Source organism: Delphinapterus leucas, chromosome 14 (assembly GCF_059928025.1).
Source record: "Delphinapterus leucas isolate spDelLeu-1000000601 "Yukka" chromosome 14, BTC_Dleu_Yukka2, whole genome shotgun sequence".
NCBI lineage: Eukaryota > Metazoa > Chordata > Mammalia > Artiodactyla > Monodontidae > Delphinapterus > Delphinapterus leucas.
The window spans coordinates 14,217,536-14,231,221 of record NC_143142.1 but is presented as its reverse complement, the minus strand read 5'-3'; the positions used below and the strand labels follow the sequence as shown (position 1 = coordinate 14,231,221).

Genomic DNA, 13,686 nt, shown 5'->3' with positions numbered 1-13,686 from the left:
ATCAGAGGTGTCGGGGGAATTTGAACGTGGATTTCTCTCGGCTCCAAAGCTGACGTCTTACCTCTTTAACCAGCGTATTCCTTGCAACTCCTCTGGATGAAGGATTTGTTCTCTATTCATTCAACAAATACTTTTATCGCCTTGGTGCCAGATTCTGCTCTGGGTACTGGCAATAAAGACTTGACTCCAAGTGCTTACTGACCTCTACAACATATCCCTCTACATTAAGCCAGACCTGCAGAGACCTTAATAACCAGATTTTATCATTTTGGCCTCTGTACCACTTGATTTTGTCAAACTGTGATTTAGGGTGGTAGCACATCCAAGGAACCCAAGAGAGACAGTCCTGTAATATTTGCTACTGGGCTTCATTAACACGATGGTACCCTCAAGAAAATCACAAAACTGCACAGCACCATATCATCTTTATAAGAACCCAAGGGAAATCTCCCTCCTGGTGTTTAGCAAACATCTCGATGTATTTGTCTTTTATGAACTCTTAGGGCTCTTGTAACTAACTATAATTCTCTCCTCGTTTTTGGCAGCTCGAGAACTCAGTGCCAAATATATTTCTCTTAACTACACAGGATGTTCCAGTTCCGAAGGCTGAGAAGCGACATATCCTAAAACTTAGTGATGTAAAACAACCTTTGCTTACGTTCCTGGATCCCGTGGGTCAGTGATTCAGACACGGCATGGCACAGGGCAGTCTCGGTACCGCGATGCTGGGAGCTGAGGGCAGAATGATCTGAAGGCTCTTCGCTCGCACGTCTGGGGCTGGGTGCTGGCCGTAGGCTTGGGGCTTCAGCTCTTCTCCACATGGGCTGCTCCTCGTGGGCTCTCCCGATAAGCTCATTTGGGCTTCCTCACAGCATGGCAGCTGGGTTTCAAGAGTGAGTGTCCCAGTGCAGGGGCAAGTTAGGCAGAAATTGTATCAGCTTTTATGACCTAGCCTTGGGAGGTCTTCCAACTGAAGGGGTCATCACCTGTCGCCTACCCTGGGCCTGGCCTGTGTTTAGCTCAGTCCTTAGTGCTGGGGAACATTACCCCACCACCATCACATCCTATTGCCAGAAGTCAGTCCAGCCCAAAGTCAAGGGGAGAATCAGACTCCATCTCTTTTTTTTTTTTTTTTTAATTTTTATTGGAGTACGGTTGCCTTACAATGTGTGTTAGCCTCCACTGCACAACAAAATGAATCAGCCCAGACTCCATCTCTTGATGGGAGAAGCATCATGGCCCTGGAAGACAGCGTGGGACAAAAATATTGTGGTGGCCACTTTTGGAAAATATAGTCTATCACACGCGACCAAATGGAATTCACTGACATATACCAATCACTCTTGGCCTCATTATTTTATTATTTGCCACCTGTGGATTGCATGCATTTTTGCAGTCAAAGATTCTTGATGGAAATAGGCAGGAGATAGACAATGCCTGTCATCAGTGCCGCTTTCTGAGTGTTTGTTCTATGCTGAGAGCCGTGTAAATAGATCCTTCCTTATGCCTTCACTGCTTTAATTCACAAACAATCCTCTTATCAATATTTTACAAGTAGAGAAACCAGAGCGCAGGAAATTAAAGAGGTTTACCAGATCTGGCATGGTGGAGAAGTGGCAGAGGTGGGGTTCCTTTCCGGGCAGCCTGACTCAGCTGTCACAGGTAGAGTCACCCCACGTGCCTCCATTTTCAGCCTTTTGAACCTCATCGCACACCAAGATCCTGACGTGGTATTGTAGCATGAAGGCTCTACAAGATTCAGCTCTGTCCTCCCTCAAATGTCTCCTCTGACCACCGAGCGTCCTCAAGTGCAGCTTTCTCTGAGAAATAAGAGAGCATTCAACGACTTCTGCATATATATCAAGATTAACATTCCCTCCAAGTTAGATCAGCCAGGCTGTCGGGAATTGGGGAATTTGGCAGGAAGTCTAAGCACCCACTTCTTGCCAGGCTCTGAGCTAACTCTCAGGAATCTAGGCACAAGACATTTAATGTCACACTCGACTGAGATCTCTTGAAGGGCAGGGACTGTGCCACTTGGGCTTTGCAATAGGTACACTGCAAGTGCCCGGCATCGGGGCTGGAGGAAGTAGAAGTGTTTGTCTAGTCCAGCTATGAAAACTTGGGCGAGTGACAGCCCCTCTGAGCCTCTATTTGTTCACCTGTAAAATGGGACTAAGAATGGTCCCTGCACACCTCCCAGGGCTATATCGGGAATCTTATAACTGAGTAGGTCTCCCTTTTGGTCTTGACTTCTAAAACACTCCATAGCAAGTTTGGACCCTATGCATGATAATCATGTAAAATGCTTAGCATATAATGAACCCTCAGTAATCGGGACTGTAAAGCACTCTGGGGCTTGAACTCCAAACTCAACTGAAGTTGATAACAAGAGGGAACAAGAGAATGGATGAAATCAAATGGAAATCTCCTAAAAACCTTTTTATAAACCTTAATCCTCCAAACCAAAGTTTTCGACCAAATGTGTGAGTTAGTATGTGTCGATCTAACGAAATGCTGTCAATGGCTCAGAGCTGGTAACTTCACTGGGGGTGTACCTGGCTGAGAAGTGTCGGGGGAGAGGGTAAAGTGGCAGCCTGTTTGGAGAATACAGGAAATTAGCCCAGCTGACCAGGTGTTGCTTTATATCTCTCTGCCCAATTAGCACCGACCTCTTATTTTTATTTTCCGTGTAGGATGTGGCTGGTGAGTCAGAAAGAAAGGAGAGCTTCATTATTTGCTTTTTGCTAAGTTCTTGGAAATATCGAGAATACTTGGCCCTCAAGACAAACCCCAGCTCTGGGCCTAAAAGCTAAATCCAGATATGTTATATATTTATTCAAGGCAGGAATTGGCCAGGAAACGACTATAAAACACACATTTTGAATAAAAGAGAGAGATTTATGGTGCATTTTCGAATCTGAGTCATATCTCTCTGCCTCCCCCTAGGCCAGGAGTCCTTAATCACTAACATACCCCCAGCTTATTCATTCGGTGGGCACAGAATTGCTTCCTTCTGGTCCTGTCCCAGTTAAAGATGTGGTGGAGATTGTGCTACTTTATCTGACAGTCAGTAAATGAATTGCCAATTCATTCTGAGCTTAGATGGGGCTGGTTTTTCCCTTGGGAAGGAAAAAAGGTGAGCTCCTTTCATATGTATCTTTGATCAGTCGGGACTTGACAAATTATTTTCCCAGGAATTTCTCTATCCTCAATGCCACAGGGAAAACAATGGATTTACTCTAAAAGAATAGTTTTTATGTTTCAGAAATTAGAGTAATGTAAAAACTTTTCTCAGGTTCCTTTATCTCTCTCTGTCTCTGTCTGTCTCTCTGTCATTCTCTCTGTCTCCCCTTCTTTTCCTACAAATGTTTTTTCCAGAGAAAGGAAGTAGATACCAGGCAGAGTTGGGAAAGGCTGCTGGCAGCAGCTGGGCTTCGGGCTGGTTATTTCAACTTCATGAAAGTAACAGAAATAAGGCTTACTCCCTGAATACAGTCGGTATTGGGAAAGCAAAGTCAAATCTTCTATCCCCAGTTTCCCTTGTGACACCTGGTTCTTTCTCCTCTGGACTCTTGTTTTAGAGACAAACTTTAGCCTGACGAATACCTGAATGCTATTTCAACTATCTCATGCCCATAGTTTAGACATTCACTTACCTGAAGACAGAAGGCTACTTCCATATCAAGGTTTTATCCGCTATGGTACAATATTAAAGAAAGGCATGTATTGAAAGTATCAGTGGTATAGGGCCGCCATGAACAGTTGGGCAGGTGTGCACTGCACAGCTTCAGGTGGCCCCATTTGGCTAGACTATCAACGTGAATGACGTGCTCTGAGGGGTGTTCCCTGATCAATCTTTACAAGAGTGGGTGGCAGCTTTGAAAGGGAACTAACAGAGGTGAAGGGAATATTGGAAAATCATAATTATAATAAAGGGACAATCTGGGGGATCAAGGTGGAAAGAACTAAAAAAGAGTTTTGTTAGGGACTAAACTGAGTGTACGCTAGTAGTTTCAGTCTGTTTATTTCTCCACTCGAGATTCTCTTTCTGGGAGAAGGAGAGAGAGAGAGGCAATAAGCCTTGCTTGGGTCAAGGGCTCCCACCCTCTTGTCTAAGGCCGGGGAGAGCTCTGGATTAAAGTGTTCCTCTCCTAGGGTAAGTTTCCTCCAAGCAGACCCTAAAAAAAGGATTTGAGTGCAGTGGTCTATTTGAGTGAGGGAGTGAGAAGCGAGATAAGGCAGGAAAGGAAACAAATGAAGGGCGTGGTAACGAGCAGGTCACCTCTGTGAGCCACTGGGACTCAGTCCTGCTAGGGACCCCGTAAGAGACTGCAAAACATACTCAAAAGAGTCCCGCCAAGGGGACAGAAAGCTGGGATATTTACAAGTTGGTACTCCGGTCCCTCATTACTTAATTCCCTGGCCAAGCACATACCTAAGGCCAGAGAAAGGCATCAAGCAAAGAGACCCCGAGGTAGGAAGCAGACAGTCACTGGTGTCTGAGAACCATCCAGCCAAGCTGCAGGTGACCCGGAGGATGGGCCCAGGAGACAGGGCTGGGCCCTGACAGCACCTGCTGTGCCCACACACAACGAGAACGATGTAAACCATCCCAAAGAACCGGGGTGCCATCTCCCAAAGAAGGAAGACCGATGCAGGAAGGTCACAGAATACCAAATACTCATCACACAAGGAATCCAGAACACATGCGGCTTTGTCCGGGTGCTGCCCCATCTTCGCCATTAAGTAGCCTCCCGGCCTCCAGCAAGTCACCGCCTCCACTTTGGAGTTACCAAGGCCTCACTTTCCTCTTCTCTAAAGGTCTGTAGAGTATTAATATCTCACATTTCCAGGACCCTAAAACTCAGGGTAAAAATGGGGCTCCTCGGTGCTTTGTGACCACCTAGAGGGGGTGGGATGGGGGGTGTGGGAGGGAGACGCAAGAGGGAGGAGATATGGGGATACATGTATATGTAAAGCTGATTCACTTTGTTATACAGCAGAAACTAACACACCATTGTAAAGCAGTTATACACCAATAAAGATGTTTTTAAAAAAATGGTTCTGAAGAACCTAGGGGCAGGACAGGAATAAAGACACAGACATAGAGAATGGACTTGAGGACACAGGGAGGGGGAAGGGTAAGCTGGGACGAAGTGAGAGAGTGGCATGGACATATATACACTACCAAATGTAAAATAGATAGCTAGTGGGAAGCAGCCGCATAGCAGAGGGAGATCAGCTCGGTGCTTTGTGACCACCTAGAGGGGTGGGATAGGGAGGGCGGGAGGGAGAAGCAAGAGAGAGGAGGTATGGGGATGTATGTATGTGTACAGCTGATTCGCTTTGTTGTACAGCAGGAACTAACACACCATTGTAAAGCAATTATACTCCAGAAAAGATGTTAAAAAAAAATGGGGCTCCTCTGGAAAAGAATATGAAAAATAATATATATATATGATTATATAGAGAGAATATATAGTCTATGTATAGAATCACTTTGCTGTACACCTGAAACTAACACAACATTGTAAACCAACTCTACTTCAATTAAAAATAAATAAATAAGATTTTTTAAAATGGGGTTCTCCGGGTAGTGAGCTGGGGTTATAATACAAAGCACACCATGTTCTTGGTCTTCCCAGCCACCAGAAGCGTGAGAAAATAAATTTCTGTCATTTAAGCCACTCAGTTACACTGCCCTTCCTAATGGCCTGCCCTATGGATTTCAGACTTACCTACCAGCTCCCACAAACGTGAGCCAATTCCTTTCAATAAGGCTCTTAATACATATCTGTACATCTCTTACCGGTTCTGCCTCTCTGGTTGAAGCCCGGCTATAGAACTATTAAGGGGAGGCCTGTAAATGACTTATAGGCACAGCATACACACTCCTGGCTTTGGAGCAGAACCGAGTCACCCATCCAAGGACAACCTAGACCAGCCTGCCCTCCGCCGAACCATCGGCTGATCACGGCACACAAGCCCAGCCAAGACTAGCGGAACTTGGCCATGATCCACAGAACCGCTCAGCTGATTCAACAGAACAACTCAGTTGCTCACTTAGTTCATGAGCAAAAATAAATGTTTTTCCACACATGCCTCTGAGGTTTTGTGGCTGATTGTCCTGCTTCCTTGATTGTGGCTAAAGATCTCAGGGGATGTTTGAGGTGGCACGCTGTCAGCGTGTACTCAGCTGTCCCCCTTCACTGCATCGGCAACTTGAGGTGGGCAGAGAGGATGCAAAAGCGGGCACGAGAATCACCACCACAGAGTCCTTGACGTGCTGTCCTCCGAGATGCACATCTGTTGAGTCATTCATTAATTCACTCAGGACACAGACGACGAACACCTTCTAAATGAAAATACAATCAGACGAGCCTGGAATATTCCTGCCCTCACAAAGCTCTCCTGACCCCAGGAGAGAAAGCCTGCAGTGAACAAAGGAAGAAGGGTAAACTGTGATGAAAGTTAAAGAAAGAAGTCTCTCCTAGTGTGTCTCTCCTATAAGCACATTAAACTCTCTCATTTAACCCCTACCCCAAGCCTGGAGGCAGCTCTGATTGCCCCCATTTTACAGAGGTGTAGACTGAGGCTTGGGGAAGTGAGTACAACTTGCTCACAAACCAGAGGGTTAGCTGGGCATCCGAGACCAGGAAGCCACCAAGTCACAAAACCTCCTTTACTTTCCCTGAGGTTGAAGGCTCCAAGGACACGCCACCTGAAGGCACACACGCCCTGGCACACTCCAGCTGCCCATCTTCTCCTGTTCCTGCAGGTCCTGCAGAGGTGGCTTGGATCCAACCACCACATAAGGGAGTCTGGCAGCATGTAATGGTCAGTCATAAGCGGAGTGACCTTGGACATGTCACCTGAAGTCTCTGCTAAGGTGCTTTCTCATCTGTAAAACAGGAATCAGATTGGCCCCTACAATCTCAGTTATGGGGCCATATAGGTATGCCGCTTGGTACAGGAACTGGCATATACTATATGGTCAATAAAGGAAAGCCACTCTTACTATCACTGGTACTAGTATCAACAGTAGCAGGGGTGTCAGTCAGATATTAAAATTCTGTCAGGAATAACCCTCAATCTACTCTCCAGGCTATCTCTCACCCTCAGCCCTTACAATTCCAGGAGCAGGGACCAAGCATTCTTAAATTCGTATCTTCGGTAGGATTAACATGCCTGACTGCTTTTTGAGGAGGTATAAGAATGCATTCTGAGGTCAGAAAAGGTGCTGGCTTGTCAGCCTTCTAAGATGTAGAAACTTCTTTTCCTTCTTTGTTGCCATGGAAGATTCAGGGTTGATAAGCCACTTACAAAGCTAGCTATTTAGATAGTCTGCAATATGGAGCCTGCTCGGGAAAGCTATGTTTTAATTATTGTTGAAGGTGATGATGGTGATGATGGTGATGGTGGTGGTGATGCCTTCCTAACCCCTAGTGAGCTTAAGTCTACTATAAAAATAGAAGAACATAAGGGTAGATTTCCCAGCAAGTGGAGGAAGAAGGGGCGGAGGAGAAGGACTCCTAACAATGATGATGATAATAATAATAATAATTAATACTCTTATTAGCTAAAAGTTATTGAGTATTTCCTCTACACCAGAACCTGTGCTCAGCACTTTACGCTCATGTCTCATTGAATCCTTACAAGAACAACTCTTTTTAGGTAAGTACTCTTATTGTCCTCGATTCATAGATGATTAAATGGAGGGTCTAAGAGGTTAAGTGACTTGCCCAAGGTCACAGAAGCACTAAGTGGTAAGGTGAATTTTATAAGCCGGGTCAGGTAGACAACAAAGGTGAGATTCTTACAACTGCCTGATTCAACATACGTGTGTGTGTGTGTGTGTGCTTGTGTGTGTATGTATGTATGTGTGTGTGTGCTTGTGTGTTTGTGTGGGTGTGTGTATATGTGGGTGTGTATTTGTTAACAAGAGAAGGACACTTTCCCCAAGACAATAGTTCAGCCCAATAAGAGGACCAAGCCTGCAAAAATCAATCCCAGAAAACGGAGCCAGAGATACATCCAGATGCCTCCTTGTTTCTGCCAAGGAGAACATCCCACGCTGAGCAGGCGGCTGACTGGTACTGGTACCCAGCTCTGTCACTGCCGAGGCCAATATCACCCCTGATGGAGTCTCCAGCCTTTCATCCTCAAAGCAGACACCGGTGCCTCACCTTCCTCACAAACTCGATTTGGTCAACAACCAAAAAATAAACTAGATTTTATTTTACTAATTCTATTCCTAATTATAAAGAGGATTCATCTTCATCACAGAAAGATGGAAAATATTCAAATACACAAAGAAATGTTAAACGCTCACAATTCCCACCACGATTATTATTGTGTTACACATCCTGTTGTTTTTTTTTTTCCCTCTGAGCATGAATGAATGCTGTTGTATTTAATAAAACTGAGATGCTGGTGGGCATGCTTCTTGTAACCCGTTCTTTCACTCGCAATGGATCTTGACGTTTTCAAATCGTCTTCACAAATGTGGTTTTTAATGGCAAAGTGATATTACACTGTATGGGCAGACATTAAATTATTTACCCCAACTCCATATTGTATAATAAGGCTGTCTCCAGTTTTGTATGATTAAAAAAACATGATAAAAAAAATCATGATGAACATCCCAGAAAATAAATATTTACGCGCACCCCAGATTGTGACCTTAGGACCAATTCCTTACAGCAGAACAGCCCAATTAAATGATTGGCACCTTTTTAAGGCTTTTCATCTGTTTTGCTAAAGTCTCCTCCCAAAGAGTTTATCTATCTTCATTCCAGCCAGGAGTTTATGAAATTTCCTATTTCCTCATTAGCAACATGTATTATTCTTTTTTTTTGGCCATGCCAAGCAGCTTGTGGGATACTAGTTCCCCGACCAGGGATTGAACCTGGGCCCTCGGCAGGGAAAGCTCCATGACCTAACCACTGGACCGCCAGGGAATTCCCTGTATTATTATTTTTCAAATATGGATTTGCTGAATCAATGAATAAAAAGTTTTATGTAACTTGCATTTCATGGATCTAAGTCTTTCTTTTTAAGTGTTTATTGAGCACGTACTGTGTTAGGTACTTAACTGGACATTTCCAGAGATATTATCTCATTTAAACCTCATGACGGTTCTTTGAAGCAGGTAAAATAACTCCTTTTAGTAACCAAGGAAGCTAAGGCTTGGACAAACTTAGGTTCCATGCTGAGCTCTGCCACACACCAGCTGTGTGATGTTATGGGTGTTCCCAACCTCTCTGAGCTCAAGAATACTAACGATCAGAGTCTCTGATGGCTCTGGTGATCCTCTGCCCCATAATTTTGAGTCACGCACTTGAGTACTCAGTGTTGGGCAAGGCAGCCAGAAGAATGCTATAACACTCCTCTCCCGGGTATTATACAAAGAAGCCTACTGGCTCCCAAATCCAGTCCGCCATATGCAGCAGTGGGAACAAACTGGGAAAGACCTCAACACCATTAGTAGGTCCTCAGCAAGTAAGGGTGTCTATCTGTCACACAGGCTGGGACTCCAACACATGCTTGTTGAACAAATGAATGAATGCGGACTCAGTGATCACTACCCATTCATGAATCTGTTTTCTCATTTCTCCATCACCATTTCTGCCTCAGCACCTTTGCACAAGCTGTTCCCTCTGCCTGAGATGTTTCCCTCCCAACTCTTCACCTGGCTAATTCCAACTCATCACTCAGGACTCAGCTCCTCTAACCCGGGTTAGGACTCCATGTCTGATCTCTCTATGACATCATGAACCCTGCTCTCATAGTTCTCCCCGCCTCTGCAATCCTTTACTTACACAGATGATTGCCTAAGGGCTGTTTTTCTGAGTAAACCATAAGCTCCAGGAGGACACAACCTCTATCCCTGTGTCCTCAGTAATCATCACATGTCCAGTCCAGAGCAAACATCCACTAAACATATTATAGAAATACAGTAATTTGTGTTGTGTCTTTTGACATCTAAACGACGAGAAAACCACATGAATCTTTGGATATGACATCCTTAAACCTACCAATTCCCTGAAAAGCTCCTTTATTACCACTGTCTGGAGCACAAAGAGGTCAACCTGCATCTGTTATGGGAGGACAGTGTCCCTTTTTTGATTTATGAAACTTGCTGTGGACATGCTTTTTTTTTTTTTTTTGCGGAGCACAGGCTCCGGACGCGCAGGCTCAGCGGCCATGGCTCACGGGCCCAGCCGCTCCGCGGCATGTGGGATCTTCCCGGACCGGGGCACGAACCCGCGTCCCCTGCATCGGCAGGCGGACTCTCAACCGCTGCGCCACCAGGGAAGCCCTGGACGTGCTTTTAATGATTTTTTCCTATGGGGCAATTGTTTGAGTGCTGGGGATGGGGACATGAATTCCTTATTCTTACGACAGAAAGAGAAAAAGACTGCCTATCTTGTATAGTTGGTAAATTAGTTTAGAAGGTAATTTTTTCAAAGATTTTTTTTAACCCATCAAAGTATGTATCTGTTTAGAGTATAGTCAGAACTTACCCAGTAAAACTTTCCTCATGCATTCTCTGTGGGGACAGAAAGGCCATTGACCTAGTTTCTCCATTGTACTTGAAAGAAGCTGAATTGTCATTTCTGTATAATTAATTCACACTTCCTGGGAGTTCTTTGCCTAGGAAAAGTCCAGGGGGACCTGATGAAGTGAACAATTTGGAATTAAGAAGCCAGTTGTTCCTGTTTTAAGGGGATGTGACATATTCAATGGTTCTAGATCATTTCAAAGGTGTGGGAGCTGAAATTATAAAAATAGGAAAAAAATTTCAGCACTGATTTACTTATCAATTTGCGGCTCTGTTCTGCCCTACACGTGTTAGATAGGACAAACTCACACAGCCTAAATTCGTGGGTTTTAAGTAAATATCCATTGAAGGTCTGTAAAGTTGCCTATATCGGGAGCTCCAAAACCCTTGATTGCAGTAAATTAACTCAAAGAAGGAGATCCTTCAGAAAACCAAGGATTAGGTGTTATGTATAGTATGGCCGATATCATTTTTTGATCAGCTGGGATTCCTGATGATTTTTCCTTTCCGATGGCGACCCAAATTCAGTTAAAACAAATATCTCCATTCCAGACACCTAAACCAGTGGTAAACATACTCAGCTCCATTACACTCAAGTACAGGATTCCAAATACCCCTGAGAACAACCGGAGAGAGCAGTTTCCTCCACCAAATTTCCTCTCAAATCAGTCCATCGAAAGAACAGGGGAGAAAAAACGGGTGTCCAAGTCCCTGTACTTTTTTAAGCACATGGTATTTATTAGGCTTTAACTGGCACACAAATACACGAAACGAGTACTTAATTCTCACCCCCCCGCCCGCCTTAGCAACATAAAAAGACATCATCGCATAAAGACACTCACATGACACACAGACACACACTCTCACGTACTTGAACATATGCAGTCTCACATATTACCCTGTTCTCTTTATTAGGGTCAGTTAAAAAAAACACAAAACAAAACTTTTTTAATCAAGAAAGCAAAGCACATTTGAAAGGAAAAAAAAAAAAAAAACAACGCAAACTTGGTTTTGAGTATCAATAAAATTAAAAGCTTTGGGCCAGATCCCATGCTGGATTTCATTTCAGGTTATTACTTAATTAGAACTCCCATTTATAAATAAATAGTACCAGTAAACTATTACATCTGAAGAACCCTGCAATAACATTTTACTTACACACTTGTTTTCATTCTGTTTTCTGCTTTCAGTAACCACAGTTTGGGCCTGCATTTGGTGCTGGTGTGATGTCTTTGGAGAACGTTCCTCAGTGAGCACGTCTGGCTGCTTCTTTAGGATGGTGGCTTTTGCCTTTGTATCCAGATTGGGTCGTCAGTGATGGAGGTTTGGAAGCTGGGGGCTGGCTTTGTTTTTTTATCAAGACGAATATTTATTTTGGCTTTTTCACAACTCTTGTCAGCACAGAGCTTGCGCCTTGCTTATCACAGTTCTGCCCGCATGTAAACCGGGGCTTTTTAAGTTTTCAAAGCAAGCTTTCCGGTCGGGAAGCTATAGGGCACGTTTTAGCGGGCGGGAAAAACACGGAGCCGGGAACACAGGGAGGGTCGAGTAAGATAGGATGCCAGATGGAGTCTGGTGTTACCCTGACTCCACTGGTTGGTAGCAGGCGAAACTGGACTTCGTGAGGATGGGGAAGGGAGGACAAAATCGGAGACACCACATGGCAGAGGTAGGTAATTTCTTAGTCAAGGCGGAGGGTTGCGGATTTAGGTTTGGGGGTGGAGGAGTATTTGAGGGCAACCGCACAAATACATATTTTGAAACATACTTGCCTCAGACCTCCCCCAAAATAAGGGACTGGGTCCCGTTAAGAAAATGGAAAGAAAAAAATATATTATTATTTATTATATAACAACGTCAACATTAACACCAAGACAGGGAAGGACTCTAACTACGCATGAGGATCAAACACTCCAGGAGGCAGGACTTTCTGGAGACCAAAAGAAAAGAAATCAAGGAGGGCATCTGGAGGTGGTGTGAATGTGGCCGGTTGATGAGTGTGGTGGGGGGAGGGGCGGGGGGAGGCAGAGACTCATCTCCTCTTGGCGGTTTTTTAAGTTTTGAGACAAAACAAAGTCACATTTTTTGAATTGTGGCTTCAGGTGACTGATTATATCAGTGTTGGGGCAGGGTGGGGGCTTCTCAAGTGCAGACGTGAACATGGGGTGAAATGAGACATCTCGTCCTTGGGGTTCTCCCTGCGACTCTCCCTCTCCCTCTCTCCCCTCCCTCCGGAAATGGCAGTGAAGGAGTAGGCCTCGCCTTAGCTGCTGTCATTCCACTCTGGAACCATGCCGACTCCATGCACGGCCGAGTGGTACTGATGCGGGGACAGGGTCCTTGGCACGCCGTGAGAGTACAGGAACTCCGACGCTTGAAGGCTGCCGGGGGACTGGAGGCCAGTCTGAGGCCCACACTGCCTGACCACAGGCTGGTGGGCCATGGAGGTCTGGTGCTGGAACATACCCTCTCCAAGCTGCGGGGAGCCGTGGTTCGCCATGCCAGCCAGCCGGGGGACCAGGGGCCCCGAGGTGAAGTGAGCAGAGAAGTGCTGGTAGGGTAGCCTGTCCATGGGCTGCACGGTGGTGACCGTGCAGCTGCTGTATGAGGACATGCTGGGCCAGGCGTTGCAGCTAATGTCCTCCAGGCTGGGCACGGGCTCGCTGGGCGGCACGGAGCTGGCATACATGCAGGCCTGCCGCTGGGCTGACTCTGTCCTATAGGAGGCACCCAGGCCCTGCTGCTGGGGGTAGCCGGAGCGGTAGAACGGGTCCTCTTCACTGGGCGATGTCTCCATGTAGGGCTTCTTATAGGGATGGTCTGTGGTGGAGCATTCTTCATCTGCTGAGACAGGAGGACAGACACCCGTGAGGCCAGGATCAGCTACCCCATAGCTCAAGGCAGAGACAGCCATCTGGCCCAAGGACGGAAGAATTAAGTCCGGAAGATGGTTAGCTCCAACCTCCATTCTGATAAAAAGAGGGTGGGCTTTGGGCTACGGAGTTCTAAGCAAACAGTTTGACCTTTCCAAGCTCAGTTTCCTTTTTATTTTTTTTTAAAATAATTTTCAGTATATTCCCTCAATAGAACATTAATGCAATCATTAGAAAAGATGCTTT

At 45.4% G+C, this 13,686-nt stretch overlaps 1 protein-coding gene across 1 annotated transcript in view; it reads right to left on the bottom strand.

The window, feature by feature from the left end:
• Positions 1–10,384: 10,384 nt before the first annotated feature.
• Positions 10,385–13,686, bottom strand: part of TBX5 (T-box transcription factor 5) — a 46,467-nt gene continuing 43,165 nt past the window's right edge. The window contains exon 8 of the mRNA XM_089894516.1: positions 10,385–13,411. Coding sequence (XP_089750642.1) covers positions 12,831–13,411 — 581 coding nt within the window. The 3' untranslated portion in view covers positions 10,385–12,830. The remainder of the gene's footprint in view (positions 13,412–13,686) is intronic.